The 18,018-nt window shown below is 48.6% G+C and overlaps 4 protein-coding genes across 4 annotated transcripts; all 4 read left to right on the top strand.

The window, feature by feature from the left end:
• Positions 1 to 7,531: 7,531 nt before the first annotated feature.
• LOC120687435 (outer envelope pore protein 24, chloroplastic-like) lies at positions 7,532 to 11,685 on the top strand. Its single transcript, XM_039969436.1, has 3 exons — positions 7,532 to 7,896; positions 7,992 to 8,390; positions 11,361 to 11,685. Exons 1-3 carry the CDS (start codon positions 7,696 to 7,698, stop codon positions 11,439 to 11,441), a joined length of 681 nt encoding a protein of 226 aa, XP_039825370.1. The 5' UTR covers positions 7,532 to 7,695; the 3' UTR covers positions 11,442 to 11,685.
• A 557-nt stretch (positions 11,686 to 12,242) lies between these two features.
• Positions 12,243 to 12,542, top strand: LOC120693047 (ADP-ribosylation factor-like). The gene has a single exon (XM_039976445.1). The coding sequence runs from the start codon at positions 12,243 to 12,245 to the stop codon at positions 12,540 to 12,542; it is 300 nt and encodes a 99-aa protein (XP_039832379.1).
• A 1,200-nt stretch (positions 12,543 to 13,742) lies between these two features.
• On the top strand, positions 13,743 to 15,135 carry LOC120687408 (S-norcoclaurine synthase 1-like). The gene has a single exon (XM_039969399.1). The coding sequence runs from the start codon at positions 13,780 to 13,782 to the stop codon at positions 14,926 to 14,928; it is 1,149 nt and encodes a 382-aa protein (XP_039825333.1). The 5' UTR covers positions 13,743 to 13,779; the 3' UTR covers positions 14,929 to 15,135.
• Positions 15,136 to 15,263: 128 nt separating this feature from the next.
• On the top strand, positions 15,264 to 17,812 carry LOC120687369 (pentatricopeptide repeat-containing protein At5g46580, chloroplastic-like). The gene has a single exon (XM_039969339.1). It carries the CDS (start codon positions 15,335 to 15,337, stop codon positions 17,420 to 17,422), a length of 2,088 nt encoding a protein of 695 aa, XP_039825273.1. The 5' UTR covers positions 15,264 to 15,334; the 3' UTR covers positions 17,423 to 17,812.
• Positions 17,813 to 18,018: the final 206 nt, after the last annotated feature.

Below are 18,018 nucleotides of genomic sequence, written 5' to 3'. Positions count from 1 at the left end.
CAAAGCAAATGGGCCGGGCCCACATGTAGTGCGTTTGGTTCAGGTCAACTGGTCAACCCAACGGTTAGTTTCGGCCCAGCTGCCAACCTGCCTGATGAATGGGTCGGGCCGGATGACACAGGTGGGTAGGTAGGGGCCCAAATCCCAAGTAGGACGAAGCAGATGGGCACGGCGGCGGCGGCGATGCAGAGGGCGTAGGGGAATTTAACTTTATACCATTATGACGAGTGTCACCTCCTGAGATAGCATCCTTGTTTTTGGCACTACAGAATTAGCATGGGAGAGAGAAAATCTTTATGTTTTTACCACATTTGCCCATGTGGACGCCAGCACGACGGTCCAGGTAGGCTCCACGTCAGCTCGTGCCCCACTGTGCCCGACCCCAGACCTTTTGTCCAGCCCGGCTGCCCAACCCTAGCCCAAACCACTCTCTTCCTCCTCCCTCTCCCCTCCTCTGCCACGACTGCCTCCCTCCGCCTCTGCTGCCGTCGTCGCCGCCGCCGCTGCCGAGCCGCCATGTCGCACTACATCGAGTGAAAGGTAAGTTCCTCGCCGATTTGACTGTCTACTCTCTCTCTCTGTAAGCATCTAGGCCCTCAAGGTATGTTTCGGTGATTAATGACAACCATTATTGTGACTAATGAGTTTGTGCAGCTTAATAGATCATTATCGCTCATTTGGTCATATGTCAAAAGAGGCCCCTCAATTTCGTTATTCAAAAAGGCGATCTTGGTATTCAACTCAAATATAAAACAAGACTAAGGATCTTTCTAGTCCTAAGTGTCGTAAGGTTGAGAAGGACACTTAGGTTAGTATAGGTTTTATAGTTTTGTAGTGATTGCACTATTAAGAGGGGTTAAGGTCAAGTAACTTGAGCATGGACATGGTCATTTGAAAATGGATGCACACTATGGTCACTCAGATTCCTAGAAGTTCAAATAAGTGGTTTTCAACTTATATCTCAAGAATATTTGGATTTCACTCAAGACTCAAATCAGAAAAGGCAAAATCAAAAAAAAAAGTCTATACACCGGTTTAACCGACACTTCCACTTTTCTATACGTCGGTTAAACGCAGTCAGCAGAGTCTGGACAGGTTCTATACACCGGTTAAACCGATGTTGTTTGAATTAACGTCGGTGCATTAGTCCAGAGTTGGTTTTTCCAGGGCATTTCAAGTTCAATACACCGGTTAAACCGACGCTGTTTGAAATGAGACGTCGGTGCAATTGACCAGTGAGATGGTTTTTCCAGGGATTTCAGAAGTTGTACTCACCGGTTAAACCGACGATGGTTTTGAGTTAACGTCGGTGCAGTTGTCCAGAGACTTAGTTTTTCAGTTGATCAGTGGACAACTACACTCGCCGGTTAAACCGATGATACGTCGGTTAATCTGCCCAAGTTGTAACGGCTAGTTTTCAGAAAGGGCAGTTTACATTCATCGGTTAAACCGACGCTGGCTATTGGAGGTATGTCGGATTAACCGGCGCTAAGCAGTTTTCTGGCAGCTTTTCTCCAACGGCTCTATTCGTGTGAGCTGCCTATATATACCCCTCCAATGAGTCATTTTGCACTCTCTTGACACCAGGCAACATTCATACACTCATATATTGTTGAGAGCCATCTTGAGCTTCATCTTCCACACATTTGTTCATTCAATCATTCAAGAAGCAAGACTAAGGACTTTAGTAGAGAGAAGCTTGTGTGCATCTGTTCTTGGTGATTGGTTCTTGATCAAGTGAAGACCTTAGCTTGTTACTCTTGGTGATTGGCAGCACCTAGGCGTTCTTGGTGATTGAAGGTGTTTCTTCCGGAGCTTGCCAACGATTGTGGGAGCCCGAAGAAGTTTGTACGTGGCTTGAGCTCCACCACGCCGGGATGGTGAACGGAGACTCTTAGTGAGCTTCCTCGTCTCGGTGACTTGGGAGGTGACAAGACTCTTAGTGAGTGTCACAACGTGGATTAGGGGTGTGTGCCAACACATCGACACCACGGGGAAAAAATCCAGTTGTCTCTTGCCCACTCTTTACTTTCAAGCACTTACTTTCATGCAATTATTCATGTGCTTGATCTTAGAGATCATAGCTTAGCTCTACCTTGCTTAGTTTCATATCTAGGTGTTTCTTCATAAGCTTGTGTAGTTTGCTTAGCTAGCCGGTTGGTGAATTGAGCCTTACTAGTATTGCATAGGTTAAGGTTGCTTTACTTTGTTTTAGAATTTTGAAAAAGGCCCAATTCACCCCCCCCACTTGGTCCATCGATCCTTACAATTGGTATCAAACCCTCGTTGCTTATTTGGATCATTAGGCTTCACCGCCTAGAGCTATGGCCAAGATGAGAGGTTCGCCGCCTCACTTCGAGGGCAAGAACTTTGCCTATTGGAAAGTTCGTATGGCCGCATACCTTGATGCGATTGCCCCCGAAGTGTGGTTGGCAACAAAGACCGGGTTCACTGGAACTCCCACCTCGGAGCAATTAAAATGGAATGCTAAGGCTAGAAATGCAATTTTCGAAGTCATTAGTGAGGAAGTCTTTGCTAGAGTAAATGGCATGGACTTAGCAAGTGATATATGGAAAGAGCTAATTGAAATTCATGAAGGCTCTACAAAAGTTCGTGAACAAAAATATCACTTGTTTAGAGCTAAGTATGATTCCTTTAAGATGCTAGCTCATGAAAATTGCAATGATATGTATTCTCGCTTGAATGTCATTGCCAAGGCATTAATGCACTTGAAGTTTCTAAAATTGACAGTGGCTCCATCAACCGCAAGATTCTCATGCTCCTTCCGAAGCCCAAGTACAACATCATTAATGCTATGCTTCAAAACGAGAATCATGATACGATGGAAGTGGGAGAGCTTGTGGGCGAAATTCGCGCTCATGAAATGGGTACTCTTGGTATGTCCGAAGAGCCAACTACAAGTAAAACAATCGCTCTCAAAACCAAGACCAACAAGCACCGCAAGCTCAAGATGATCAAGCAAGAATCAAGCTCAAGCAATGAAGAAGATCATCATGAAAGCTCATCCAATGAAGAAGATGATGGAGAACTTGCTCTCATGATGAGAAAGTTCACACGCTTGAATGACAAGATCAACAAGAAGGGTTTCAATTTTGACCCTAAAAGAAGAATGTTCCGGCCATGGGGAGATGTCAAGAACAAAAATTGCTACAATTGTGGAGAAAAAAGTCACATTGCTCCAAATTGCCCTAAGCCGGACAAGAGAAAGAAGGACAACAAGAGCAAGCATCGCTATGATTCAAGTGATGATGATGAAGATGAAAAGAAGAACAAAAACAAGAAGCTTGGGAAGAAGAAGAGCCATGACAAGAAAACCAAGCTCTTCCAAAAGAAAAAGGGCAACGCCAAGAGAAGCTTCTTGGTAGAAAAATAAGAGTGGGTGACCGATGTCTCATCAAGCGAAGAGTCGAGTGATGAGGAAGAAGATATCGTCACCATCGCCCTCACCAATGAAGAATCATCACTACCTCCACCTCCCATGTGCCTCATGGCAAAAGGTAAAACAAAGGTATGTGAGGAGGATAGTGATAGTGATGAAGAGCTTGACCCTTATGAGTTCACTAACCTCATTAATGAGTATACATCCGTTATCAAGAGGGAAAAGAGCAAAGTCAAGATACTTGAGAGCACTCATGCCAAGTTAGAGCTTGTCCACTCCGATTTGCTTGGCAAGTGCAATGACTTGCTCAAAATGCACAATAAGTCACTTGTACTTGCTAAGAAAGTTGAAGAGAGCCCCAAAAAGCTTAAACAAGAGCATAGAGAGTTAGCTCACAAATACCAAGAACTTAAATTTGCCAATGAAGCAATTGACCCAAGTCTTGAGAACTTTGTCAATGAAACTATTGAAAAGGTCAATGCTTCTACTTCATGTGATGACCTACTCATTAATGCAAATGCCACTAATATTGTGCCCGAGCTTGCTCCTTCTAGGGAAAAGGAATTGATGGATCAAGTGGCAAGCCTCAAGAATAGTGTGGAGAAGCTCTCAAGAGGAGAATACATCCACAAGGAAATTCTCTTCAATAATAGCATGTTCAAAGCTCCCCAAGCAACTTTGGGTCCCAAAAGCTCTTGTCACACATGTGCAAGGCCCAAAGCTTGTTTGGGTTCCTAAAACTCAAAAGTGCATTCTCATGTGTGTAGGTAAACTACAAAACCGGTGGAAAACATTGGGTACTTGGTAGCGGTTGCTCTCAACACATGACCGGCAATGATAGCATGTTCACCTCTCTTGAAGACTCCGGCGATCATGAACATATCACCTATGGTGATAACTCAAGGGGGAAAGTCTTAGGTTTGGATAGAATAGCAATCTCTAAAGATTTATCTATTTCTAATGTCTTGTTTGTAGAAGCACTTAGTTTTAATCTCATTTCTATTGCTCAATTATGTGATCTTGGACTAACATGTACCTTTGACAAGAATGGTGTTGTAGTAACTCTTGATGAAGACAAGTCATTGGTATTCACGGGGTTTAGGCATGGTAACATTTACTTTGTGGATTTCTCTTCAAAGCAAACAAGCTCCATGACATGCCTCTTCACCAAGTCGTCTCTTGGGTGGCTTTGGCATAGAAGAATTGCTCATATTGGCATGAGCAACCTCAAGAGAGCCCACAAGAGAGGGATGATCACCGGCTTGAAGGACGTCACATTTGACAAGAACAAGCTATGTAAAGCATGTCAAGCCGGGAAGCAAGTTGCAACACATCATCCCATCAAGACGATGTTGTCTACCTCCAAGCCGCTCGAGCTACTACACATGGATATCTTTGGTCCAACTACATACAAGAGCATTGGTGGTAACCTCTATTGCCTAGTAATCGTTGATGATTTTTCACGATATACTTGGGTCATGTTTCTAGGCGATAAGGGTGAAACTCCGGAAATCTTCAAGACATTTGCAAGAAGAGCTCAAAGGGAGTACAACTCTCCAATTGTGAAGATCCGGAGTGACAATGGCACCGAGTTCAATAATATAAAGATTGAAGAATGGTGCGATGAAGAGGGCATCAAGCATGAGTTCTCCGCCACCTACACACCTCAACAAAATGGAGTGGTGGAAAGAAAGAACAAGACACTCATCAATCTAGTAAGAGCAATGTTGGATGATTATGGCACGTCCGAGAAGTTTTGGGCGGAAGCAATCAATACGGCGTGTCATGCATCCAACCGAGTGTATCCCCACCGACTTCTCAAGAAAACTCCATATGAGCTCATCACCGGGAAGAAACCAAATATATCATACTTTCGAGTCTTTGGTTGCAAATGCTTCATTTATAAGAAGAAAATGTTTGGTAAGTTTGAGAGTAGATGTGATGAAGGTTTCTTTTCTTGGTTATGCATCAAACTCCAAAGCATATAGAGTATTCAATCAAACCTCCGGGTTAGTTGAAGAAACATGTGTTGTGGAGTTTAATGAATCTAATGGCTCCCAAGAGGAGGTTGTTGGCTATGACAATGTAGGTGATGAGGAGATTGATAAAGCTTTGAAGAAGATGTCCATTGGGGATATAAAGCCGGAAGAGGTGCATGAAGGCAATGATCAAGGGGGAGGACCTTCCTCATCTACACCAAGCACCTCCACGGCACCCCAAGTGGATGAAGATCAAGAAAAGGATGATCCACAACCTCAAGAAAGTGTGCCAACGCCAACACCCCGAGTCCAAGAACAAGAAGAGCAAAATGTTCCACCACAAGCACAAGTCACCATGATCCACCCCAACAAGCATCCACACATGTACCGCTAGTGAAGCATGGTCGCATCTCCAAGGATCATCAATTGGTCAAATAATTGGTAGCCCTTCCAAGGGAGTAAGAACTCGCTCTAAGCATGCTTCATTTTGCGAACATTACTCGTTTGATTCTTGTATTGAACCCACTAGCATAGAGGAAGAACTTGAGGACTCGGATTGGGTGATAGCCATGCAAGGAGAATTGAACAACTTCACCCGCAATGAAGTTTGGGTCCTTGAAGCTCCTCCAAAGACAAGAACATCATCGGCACCAAGTGGGTCTTTCGAAACAAGCAAGATGAACATGGGGTGGTGATACACAACAAAGCAAGACTTGTGGCAAAAGGGTTTTCTCAAGTCGAAGGTTTGGATTTTGGTGAAACTTTTGCTCCGGTCGCAAGACTTGAAGCTATCCGCATCCTTCTTGCTTACTCTTCACATCATAATATCAAGTTATATCAAATGGATGTGAAAAGTGCTTTCTTAAATGGCGTAATTAACGAACTTGTTTTTTGTTGAGCAACCTCCCGGGTTTGAAGATCCGAGGAATCCTAACCATGTTTATAGGTTGCACAAGGCACTCTATGGGCTCAAACAAGCTCCAAGGGCTTGGTATGAGAGGCTTCGTGACTTCCTAATCATGCAAGGCTTCAAGATCGGGAGGGTGAACACCACATTGTTCACAAAAGACGTCAACGGGGATATTTTCATTTGTCAAATTTATGTTGATGATATTATCTTTGGCTCAACTAATGATTCACTAAGCCATGAGTTTGCTACCATGATGTCTAGGGAATTCGAGATGTCCATGATCAGCGAATTGACCTTCTTCCTTGGTTTTCAAGTCAAACAATTGAAGGAAGGGACATTCATCCATCAAAAAAATATACTAAAGATATCTTGAAGAAGTTCAAGATGGATGAGTGCAAGTCGATCAAGACCCCCATGGCAACCAATGGGCATCTCGACTTGGATGTGGACGGTAAACCGGTTGATCAATCCCTTTATCGTTTTATGATAGGGTCTTTGCTTTACCTTACCGCATCTAGGCCCGATATAATATTTAGTGTGTGTTTGTGTGCCCGCTTTCAAGCTAACCCAAAGGAATCACACCTCTCGGCTGTGAATAGGATCCTTTGGTATCTCAAGTACACCCCTAGCATAGGCTTGTGGTACCCCAAAGGCGCTAGCTTAGATCTCTTGGGATACTCGGATTCGGATTTTGCCGGAAGCCGTGTGGATCGCAAGAGTACCTCCGGGGGTTGCCACTTGCTTGGGCGTTCTCTAGTTTCTTGGTCGAGTAAGAAGCAAAATTTCGTGGCTTTGTCCACCGCGGAAGCGGAATATATAGCGGCCGGTGCACTGAGCTCACCTACTGGATCTGTGTGGTCGAGAGCAATATGCTCGCTGCGACCACCTTGAAGCCTGCTTCTTGCCCTTCCACCTCTGCCCGACTCGATGTAGTGCGACATGGCGGCTCGGCGGCGGCGGCGGCAGCAGCAGAGGTGGAGGGAGGCAGTCGCGGCAGAGGAGGGGAGAGGGAGGAGGAAGAAAGTGGTTTGGGCTCGGGTTGGGCAGCCGGGCTGGACAAAAGGGCTGGGTCGGGCACAATGGGACACGAGCTGACGTGGAGCCTACTTGGACCGTCGTGCTGGCGTCCACGCGGGCAAATGTGATAAAAATGTAAAGATTTTCTCTCTTCCATGCTGATTCTGTAGTGCCAAAAATAAAGATGTTATCTCAGGAGGTGACTCTCGTTATAATGGTATAAAGTTAAATTCCCCCCTCGGAAGATTGAAGATAGGGAGGGAGGGGTTGGGGGACGTCCGGGGTTGCCTCGCCTTGGATTCTCCCTCCAATCCAAGTCGAGGTGCAAGGAAGCACACGCCGGCGGCGGCGAGCGGAGACTCAGAGGACAAGCCTCTGCTTCTGCTGAGATGAAGGCCACCCTCAAGGGCCGCTTCGAGGGCGACAAGGCCACGGCCGCCGCCACCCTCGCCGTCCCCGCCGCCGGCGACCTCCGCTTCAAGGCCTCCGCCACCGAGGCCGCCTTCGCCAACGGGCCCTCCCTCCGGGGACTCACCCTCACCCTCGAGAAGCCGGGCGCCTTCCTCATCGACCTCAAGCCCCACAACCAGGTAATCCTTTAGCACGCTCGTCTCCTTCACCACGCCTCCACCTACCCCCCTCTCACCCACCCAATCCCAAATTGGGAATTGGCTGCCGCCCGCAGGATGTGCGCTTCCAGTTCATGAACTCCGCCCTCGTGCTCGACAAGCGCGTCAGCCTCACCTACACCCACTCCACCAGCCTCTTCCCGCCCCCCGCCCCCGCCGCCGCGCCGCCATCCCGCACCGCGCTCGACTGCTCCGTCACCTTCGATCCAGCCAACAAGGTCAACTTCTCCCACTCGCTAGGCTCCGGCGGCTGCCGCGTCAAGTACACCTACGCGCACGGGTTCGACCGCCTCACCACCATCGAGCCCCTCTTCGACACCAACAAGAACGCCTGGGAGTTCGCCATCACCAGGAAGTTCCAGGGAGGGGACGCCGTCAAGGGCACCTACCACGCCTCCACCAAGCTGCTCGGCCTCGAGTGGAGCAGGGACTCCAAGGCCGGCGGCTCCTTCAAGGTTTCTACTACTTTTCTACTCCTTTTTTTTTGGGAACTACTACTTTTCTACTCCTGCATCCACCCTCTTACTATTACTCTACCTAGTATTACTGTTTGCTTTGCTTTGCTTTGGACATACTACTACTTATTTATTATTATTATGCCTGATGATCAATCTCTGCTCCACTAGGATTCTGAATCCTTCGTGATTCGGAAATGACAAAACTTTTATCAAGTACAACAGGTCTTCTAGGATATGACAATAACCAATTGTATGCTACAAACCTGCTTCCGTTGTGGGTGAAATTTGAAATGAGGCATGCACCAACACTTTCAAATGTGCACATTTGGTTGTGTGCAACAAACCTGCTTCCGTTGCGGGTGAAATTTGAAATGAGGCATGCACCAACACTTTCAAATGTGCACATTTGGTTGTGTGCGGTTGGGCATCGCTGGATGTGGTTGTAACTTGCTTAGCACTAATCATATTCATTGTTGCTCAAAATGAGACATGCCTTATACCTCTTGGTAGCTGCGCAGAGTACTCCCTAGTGTAGGCACACAAGAAATGGTTCACTCCTGATACTAGGATCATGGAATGGGCTCACGAATTCCTCATAATCCTACCTCCAGTACGAATCCCATTTTTTGGTGCTTGTGACAAAAGACACTGTATGTTGACTACAGATTGTTCTGTGGAAATCTGAGAGGGAATATGCTGGTGTTTAGTTGGGGGGAAAAATAGAGTAATGATGGAAAGAGAGTTATCTATGCCTCTATTGCTACAGAGGTGGTTTGCTTTGAATATTTTGGGATTTAGTTCAGATTCAGCTGTGCGCTAAGTACTTAAATCAAGACCACATTGTTGGTGTTTTACTGGCAAGCCTACCTAGGGGTACCCTAAGGTAGTAGATTGCTCGTAGGGGATCGTCGAGATCAAGAACACGATGGTGCAAGCAACATAAGGGTTTAGACAGGTTCGGGCCGCGAGTTGCATAATACCTTACATCCTGTTTGATGGTTTGTATTGCTTGAGGTGAATTGATGCGTCGGAGGGGTCCCTGCCCACTCTTATATAACCTGGGAGGACATGGTTACATGAAACCCTAGATCGGTGTGGGCATGAGAGTCCTTCCCGAGTACTACTCGGGTGGTTTCTATCTATACCGACTAGTTCTAGATCTACATGAGTAGTTACATGAAGTATGGTTATAGGACATGCCTCATCTCATATCTCGTACAGATCCGCGCCATGCCAGGTATACCATGGGCCTAGGTCTAACACACATCCAAACATGCCCACAGTGCTTCAAACGTCCCACAGTTTTATATGCAAAGACACCTTAAGCAGTCTATGAAATAGTTCTAAGAATTTTTTTCTGAAGCTTTCAGAGTGCATGACACAAAATCTTTTATTATTGGGAAATTATGGGAGAAGATCCCCTCCTGAACTGTATGAAGGGTCCATACAGGTTCTGGATGTAAAGGTTGTGCACCAAAAATCAACGAAACCTGACATTGTGTGAAGAGCATATGGGGAAAGTGAGTGATTTAGTTAGTGCAACTTAAAAATATGGTTGTGTCCTCCACACATTTTGGTACTAGTGGTTGCTGCTCTCCACTCGAGGACATGGAACCGTGCAAGGACGAGCCAACAGTTGGGTGAAAATTGAAATGGGGGCATTCACGAACAACTGCACATGTGTGCACATTTGTTGTGCAGGTTCGGGTGCTGTCAGAGGTAGTTGGAACTTGCAGCAGAGCCTTTTCATTATTTTTATAAAATGAAACATGCCTCATACTTCTTGGTAGCTGCTCAGAGCATATTCCAAGGAAAGTAATCCCATTTTCAGGTGCTTGTGATGAAAAAAAAGGTGTATACTGAGTATATGTTGTTCTGTGGACATCTAGGAGGGGATATATGTTGGTGTCTAGTTGGGAAAAAAATATAGTAATGATGGAAAGAGGTTTCCTTTGGATATTTTGGGATTTAATTCAGATTCGATCTGTGTCCTGTATTTACATCAAGACCCCCCCCCCCAACTGCCACCCACCCAGTCCAAACATGCTCAATGGATCCCAAGGTAAGGGTGTACCCAGTGCCGTAGGCTTCCCGCACTGTGCGGGGTCTGGAGAAGGGTCCCCTCATAGTGCGGGAAGCCTATGGCACTGGGTACGCTCTTACCTTGCTATGCATTGAGCATGTTTGGACTGGGTGGGTGGCAGTTGGGGGGGGGGGGGGTCTTGATGTAAATACAGCACACAGATCGAATCTGAATTAAATTGCTGAGTCTGCATTTTGTTTAAATTTAGTTTTTTTGAACTCAACATACAGAATTGGAGCTGTTTGAGCCTTTGAGGTCAGGAACTTGGGTAATTTAATTATGCAAAGACACATTTAATCACAGCTCTAAGAATATATTATGAGGGGGCTCCGGGCATTGTGGTTTGTATCTGTACTTTTTATAGTTGAGGGTATGGATGTGAACCTTGTCAATGTTACTCTCTCTGACTTTTATATATGGCATTAATTAACTCAGTTTTGAAGCGTCGTAGATAAGAGAACGGAGGGAATAGGATATAATTGCTTAGTACCTAAACTGTCTTTTGTAACGAGTGCATCGATTCTGGCATTAGGACAGGATATGATCCAAATGGTTGGTATTGGAAGAAAAATGAATCAATTTTCCTACCCAGTCCAAGGGGATTGGCCTGCTGAATATAATGTTTATAGTAAACTGAGCCATATTGAGTTTTGCAATTCTGCTGTGCTGCTGGGTGGTAAAGATGATATAATATTCTGCTGCTTTTTGCCTTGGTTTTGTGATTGTCATATAATTAAGGTGCAATGTTTCTTATTATGGTATTGTCAAGGAGTGCACCATCTTCGTTCTTAATAATTTACGTATTTCTATGTCTGTGCAGGTGTGCTTACATTTGATTGTATGGTTTTGGTTAATCCTGATCGCCCGATGCTTCCTATGTGCAGGTTGCGACAACGTTTGATCTGTCCGATCAAAGCAAAGCACCAAAGCTAATTGCGGAGAGCACATGGAACTATGAGATATAATTGCCTGAGGCAGCAGGCGTCACAGGCGGCTCCTTATCCCCATAAAAATGAAAGCACCCTTGCCACACATGCTTCTTGATATTATATCTGGTTGTGTTAATCATTTTTTTGGCTGTCATGCCGTCATGCAATGGGAATTTTCGCTGACTGACGATCAATTGATGCTATATATGACACTGGAACCTGGGAATGAATGAATACTGAGTACGGTTTATTATATGCATAATTGTGTTGGACATTGGAATGTCTTTGATGTGGTGAAGAGATGTTAATTATGAGCAATGAGCATTGGTGTTGGCTTTTCTTTTGCTGCGTGGCCAGTAGATACTAGTACTAGCGTCTCTTCCATAGTTTGGGTTTGGGCTGGTGTCAATCGACGAGAGATTTGCGGGCACTGTGAGTTGCCTATTCTTCCTTGGTAAGATTATAAATGGCTTGGGCCCTGTTTAGTTGAAATGTAAAAAAATTTTGCGAAAGAATTTTACTAATTTGAAGTACTAAATGAAGTCTATTTATAAAACTTTTTGCATAGATGGGTTGTAAATCGCGAGACGAATCTAATGATGCTAATTAATTTATAATTAGCGGATGATTATTGTAGCATCATTGTTGTAAATCATAGATTAAGTAGGCTCATTAGATTCGTCTCGCGATTTACAGCACATCATTTAGTACTCCATGCATGTGTTGAAATATTTAATGTGATGTTTTTTTTGCGTTTACGGAGTTTATAGGGTGGGAACTAAAAAAGCCTTGTGTTGAAGGCTCGAAGGAAGCACCACCATTTGCATGGCTTACTAGATGATGACTCAGCACCCAAGCAGAGCAGAGACGGCCTCCTCATCCATCCATCAGACCCATCACAGGCCTCTCCGATCCAGCCATGGGGCTGCTGGCAGGACCACCATCCTCTACAAGCTCAAGACCCTCCACCTGTCCACCATGGTCGACCGTAGCGACAGGGACCGTGTTCGTCTGGCCACGGATGAGCTCGCTGCGCTGCTCGGGCTTGCTAAGAAGCAGGACCTTCCCAACGCCATGCGTAGAGCAGAGATGTCAGAGGAGCTGGGCCTTCATCAGTCATTCAGTCTGGCCCTCTGAATGAAGGGGTCAGTTGGATCCATGCCACTACAATTTCACGATTTTTGATTTCATGTTGAAATCGATGCCATTGAGTGGCATGATTTTCAACGTGAAACCCAATTTCACGGAGTTGTGGTGGCATGAATCGAATTTTGCCTGAATGAAGCCGTAGATTGACTTGCTTGTCTGCAACAATAGGAGCACACACTGAAATTAACTCCAAGTCAACCGAGTTGGTTGTTTCTGCAGGCACATTCACCTCAGGAGAAGGCCTCTACGAGGGGCTGGACTGGCCACCGTACCACGCTGCGCAGGTAGCCTGCCGCTTTCTAGCGACGACAAAAATACGAGCAAGGCTTGTAGCCTATCTCTCCGAAAGAGAATCCTCTCTCCTACATCCTACATGAATATAGAGCTCGTTTAGTTCCCAAAAATTTTCACGCGCTATAATAACTTGCAACATTTGACCACTAATTTAGAATATTAAATATGGATAACTAATAAAACTCATTCCATAACCTCCGGGTGAAATCGCGAGACGAATCTAATGAACCTAATTATGCAATGATTAGACAATGTTGTGCTACAGTAACCAATCTCTAATGACAGATTAATTAGCCTTAATAGATTCGCCTCGCAATTTCCCGTCCATCCGTGTAATTAGTTTTATAATTAATCTATATTTAATACTTCTAATTAGCGATTAAATGGCCCCAAAAAATTTTGCCCCAAAAATTGCCCCATAATACAAGAAAAACTTGTCCACTCGGCTGGCGGCTGGCGCTCTTTTTTCATGAAATTATGCACACTCCGCCGGCCGGCCATCATCGCCGACCGGGTCAGAAAAGGCGGCAACCTTTAATCCTTTTTTTCTCCCCTTAGACCTCATTTAGTTTTTTAAGTAGCTTTCATATTGAATGTTCGATGTCAAGTCGAATATTCAAATGTCAATTTAATGTACAACTAATTGCATAAATTATAATTAGGATTTTAAACGAGTCTATTAAGTCACAACTTATGAAATTAGTTAGTAATAAATTTATATTTAGTATTTCTAATTGATATTTAAATATGCGATGCAATGGAACTTATGACTGAAACTGAGAAAATCAAACCTAATCTTAGCTTGTTTATTTACGGTACTGTGCTGCTGGTAGGTAGCCAGTAGCATGTATTATATCATCCATCCATCGCATCGAGCCATCGCTGGATGCACAGATTATTACCTACTCTCAGCCTGGTCGCCCGGCCGGTCATGGATGATACATCGTTCAAGCCGCGCAACCTGGGCGCCTCGCTGCCCGTACCCAACGTCCAGGACCTCGCCGCGCGCCCCGCCTGCCTCGACCACCACGTCCTCCACCGCTACCTCCGCGACGACGACGACGCTCCGGCGGCTCTGTCGCCGTCGTCTACCAACTACGCCGCAGCACTTGCTGCCGCCTCCTCCTCGGTTCCCGTCGTGGACCTCGCCAGGCTGCTCGACCCGGCCCACACCGACGACGAGGCCGCGAGGCTGCGGGCCGCCGGCGAGGACTGGGGCTTCTTCCACGTGGCCAACCACGGCGTGGCCGACGAGGTCATCCACGACGTCAAGGAGGACATCAAGGCCTTCTTCCGGCTCCCGCTGGCCGACAGGCAGGCCCTGGCGCAGGGCCCCGCCGGCATCGAGGGCTACGGCCAGGCCTTCGTCGTCTCCGAGGACCAGAAGCTGGACTGGGCGGACATGCTCTTCCTGTCCACGCAGCCGCCCGAGTACCGCTCCCTCAACTTGTGGCCGTCCCGCCCCGCCACGTTCAGGGACTCCCTCCACCGCTACTCCCTGGCGGTGCAGCGGGTGGCCACCCACATGCTCGCCGCCATGGCCAGGAACCTGGGCCTGCTAGTGGATCATCAGGACACAGCCGCCGGGAACGGGAAGAATCAGATGACGGCCATCGCCGCCGCGCAGGCCATGCGGATCAACTACTACCCGCCCTGCCCGCAGGCGCACGACAGGGTGCTGGGCCTGTCGCCGCACTCGGACGCCGTCGGGCTGACGCTGCTGCTGCAGGTGAGCCCCGTGCCCGGCCTGCAGATCCGGCGTGGGGGCGCCTGGATCCCCGTGGAGCCGCTGCCGGGGGCCCTCGTGGCCAACGTCGGCGACGTCATCGAGGTGCTCACCAACGGCAGGTACAAGAGCATCGAGCACAGGGCGTTGGTCAACGCCAGCCAGGAGCGGGTCTCCGTCGCCGCCTTCCACTCCGCCAGGTTCGACGGCACCTACGGCCCCATCCAGGAGATCATGCGCCCCGGCGAGGCGCCGCTCTACAGGACCATCGCCGTCGAGGACTACGTCAAGCTCCTGCTGTCCAACAAGCTTCAGGGCAAGAGCTCCACCATCGACGCCATGAAGATCAACTGAATGAAATTAATGGCCTGGTTTCATGCATACAGCAGCAACTGAATGTGCGTGTCTCATCAGAACACTTTAATTATACAGATTTGCAGTGGATTTAGATGAGAGAGGAGAGAGTATCCATGTCAAAAATTGTTACAGTATCTTTCTACTATATACTATCATGTATCACCCCCCAAATAATTAAAAAAAAACTTGTTTCGTTTGGTCAGGCATGACGATGATGGTTCTTTCTCTTTGGGCCTAAAACACACATCTGGGCCGTGCAGGATTGAGCCCATTCTTTCAGATGATATTTTGCCAAATAGAGTAGTAGATATTTGGGTTCTTCTCGGCGGGGGATCATCGTCATCGAGCGCGCTCGGCATCGCACAACCCGATCCCTATCCACCCATCCATCCATTCGGCGGCCATGGCGCCAACCGCCGCCGCCGCCTTCCTCTTCCTCTCCCCGCCGCGGAGCCGGAGCCACCTGCACTCCAAGCCTAGGCCTAGGCCCAGGCCCACCGCCACCGCCGCCTCCTCCCTCTCCGACCAGCTCGAGCCGCTCTCCCGCACGCTCCTCCACGACAAGCCCACCCCCACCGCCGACCGCCCCACCCCGGAGCCCACCTGGGTCAACCCCTCCCGTCCCAAGCCCACCGTCCTCTCCCTCCGCCGCCACCGCCGCCGGTCCCCCTCCGCCCACCCTTCCTCCGCCCCGCTCCAGCCGCTCCTCCGCGCCATCCGCGCGCTGCCCGACGACGCCGACCTCGCCGACACCCTCCACGCCTTCTTCCCCGCGGGCTCCCCGCCCTCCCCCTCCGACGCGCTCCTCCTCCTCAACTACCTCCACCCGTCCTGGCCAAAGTCGCTCTCCCTCCTCGCCTGGCTGCGCGCGCTCCCCGACGGCGCCTTCCCGCTCGACACCATCTTCTTCAACGTCGCCCTTAAGTCGCTCCGCGCCGCGCGCCAGTGGCCGCACGCCGAGCGCCTCGCGCTCGACATGCTCCGCGCCGGCATCCCCCTCGACAACATCACCTACTCCACCCTCATCACCGCCGCGCGCCGCTGCCGCCAGTTCACCAAGGCCATCGAGTGGTTCGAGCGCATGTACGCCGCCGACGGCGTCCTCCCCGACGAGGTCACCTACTCCGCGGTGCTCGACGTCTATGCGCAGCTAGGCATGAAGGAGGAGGTGCTCGCGCTCTTCGACCGCGCCAGGGGCAGCGGCTGGAAGCCCGACCACGTCGCCTTCGCCGTCCTCGCCAAGATGTTCGGGGAGGCCGGCGACTACGAGGGCATCCGCTTCGTCTTCGACGAGATGCGGGAGGTCGGCATCAAGCCCAACATCTTTGTCTACAACGCCCTGCTCGAGGCGCTCGGCAAGACCGGCAAGCCTGGCCTCGCGCGCAACCTGTTCCAGGAAATGACCGCCCAGGGCGTCGAGCCCAATGCGCGCACGCTCACCGCCCTCGCCAAGATCTACGGGAGGGCACGCTGGGGCCGCGACGCGCTCCAACTCTGGGAGCAGATGAGGGAGATGAAGCTGCCCGCCGATAACATCCTCTGCAACACGCTGCTGAGCATGTGCGCTGACGTCGGGCTGGTGGACGAGGCTGAGCAGCTGTTCAACGAGATGAAGGACCCAGACTGCCGTGACGTCCCCGAGCCGGACAAGTGGAGCTACACGGCCATGATCAACATCTACGGGAGCAACGGGGACACCGACCGCGCGCTCCAGCTGTTTGCGGAGATGCTAGAGGGCGGGATAGAACCCAACATCATGAGCTACACCATTGTCATCCAGTGCCTCGGCAAGGCGCAGAGGATACAGCAGGCAGTGGAGGTGCTTGAGGCGGGCCTGGAGAAGGGTCTCAAGCCCGATGATCGGCTCTGTGGGTGCTTGCTTTCTGTCGTCGCTCTGAGCAGCGGGGAGGAGACGGAAATGGTGCTTTCTTCCCTGGAAAAGGTCAACCGCAACCTGGTCAAGCTGATCAGAATGCTCGGTGAGGACCAGGTGGATTTTGATGATCTTACAAAGGAGTTGAAGGGCGTGTTGAACGCTGCAGCCCCTGAAGTACGCCGGCCTTACTGCAACTGTTTGATCGACATATGCCAGAACCATGGCTTCCCTCCTCAGAGGGCAAGAGAAGTCTTCCAGCTTGCCCAGACCTACGGTTTGTACTCCAAGATTCATAGCAGAAAGGATGAGGAGTGGTCACTGGATCTGCGATCCCTTTCCGTTGGTGCAGCCAAGACAGCATTCGATGATTGGATGCGGACCATCTCAGAGCGCTTGGTGCAGCACAAGGATTTGCCAGTCTCCTTCAGCGTGTACACTGGGTCCAGCACCCACAAGTTTGCACAGGGGCTGACAAGTGCTTTCGCGGCTCATCTTGAGCAATTGGCCGTGCCATTCCGTCCAAGCGAGTCTCATGTCGGCAGCTTCATCAGTTCAAGGGATGATCTGGTCTCATGGTTGCAGATTAGCAGTTCGTCAGTGGCCATTGCTGGATGACTGCATATAGTCACAATGGCTTACTGCATGATGCCACAAGTTCCAAAGTTGGGGGTTGAATGAGCACTGGGTGATATTAGCGTTTGTTGACATATACTTGTAGGAAGAGAACCGAAACACATAGGAACTTATCTCTTCCATGCATTGCAAAGGTAGCACGAAGGGGCACTCTGAAAACATTGGCTGATTATTCTGTATCTGATGAATGTCACTTCTTAAATACCGTTGTAGTAGTGGAGTAGTATATTTTTATTATTTTTATTTTTGCCTTCTTGCACGGAATGTGCCGAGGTTTGGCTGCTAATGTACTGCCTTGGAACTGTAAAAATCGGAAGGGATTTATCTCCAAAAATTGCGGCTGCTTTATTTATTTGGTTGGTCTGTATTTAATGCTGGAGTGTTTCAACCCCAACAGTTTTGCTATTTCGTTTGTGCATTTTGCACAAATAAACATATGGTGAATTGGTGATGGAACTAACAATACAGATGCAGCCTTGAAAGTACTTACAGTGAGAATTAGAGACCTGCCGGGTAAATGTGGACTTTGGAGGTGCCCCATATCCCCCCAAAATAGATGGGCGATGATGCATGACACT

The sequence above is a fragment of the Panicum virgatum genome, chromosome 9N, assembly GCF_016808335.1.
Source record: "Panicum virgatum strain AP13 chromosome 9N, P.virgatum_v5, whole genome shotgun sequence".
Taxonomy (NCBI): domain Eukaryota; kingdom Viridiplantae; phylum Streptophyta; class Magnoliopsida; order Poales; family Poaceae; genus Panicum; species Panicum virgatum.
This window is presented reverse-complemented; position numbering and strand designations above follow the sequence as displayed.

Coding starts and splice junctions, on each gene's coding strand:
- LOC120687435 (XM_039969436.1), top strand. CDS start 7,696: ATGAAGGCCACCCTCAAGGGCCGCTTCGAGGGCGACAAGGCCACGGCC. Junction 7,897..7,991: donor ACCTCAAGCCCCACAACCAG/GTAATCCTTTAG, acceptor TGCCGCCCGCAG/GATGTGCGCTTCCAGTTCAT. Junction 8,391..11,360: donor AGGCCGGCGGCTCCTTCAAG/GTTTCTACTACT, acceptor TCCTATGTGCAG/GTTGCGACAACGTTTGATCT.
- LOC120693047 (XM_039976445.1), top strand. CDS start 12,243: ATGATGACTCAGCACCCAAGCAGAGCAGAGACGGCCTCCTCATCCATC.
- LOC120687408 (XM_039969399.1), top strand. CDS start 13,780: ATGGATGATACATCGTTCAAGCCGCGCAACCTGGGCGCCTCGCTGCCC.
- LOC120687369 (XM_039969339.1), top strand. CDS start 15,335: ATGGCGCCAACCGCCGCCGCCGCCTTCCTCTTCCTCTCCCCGCCGCGG.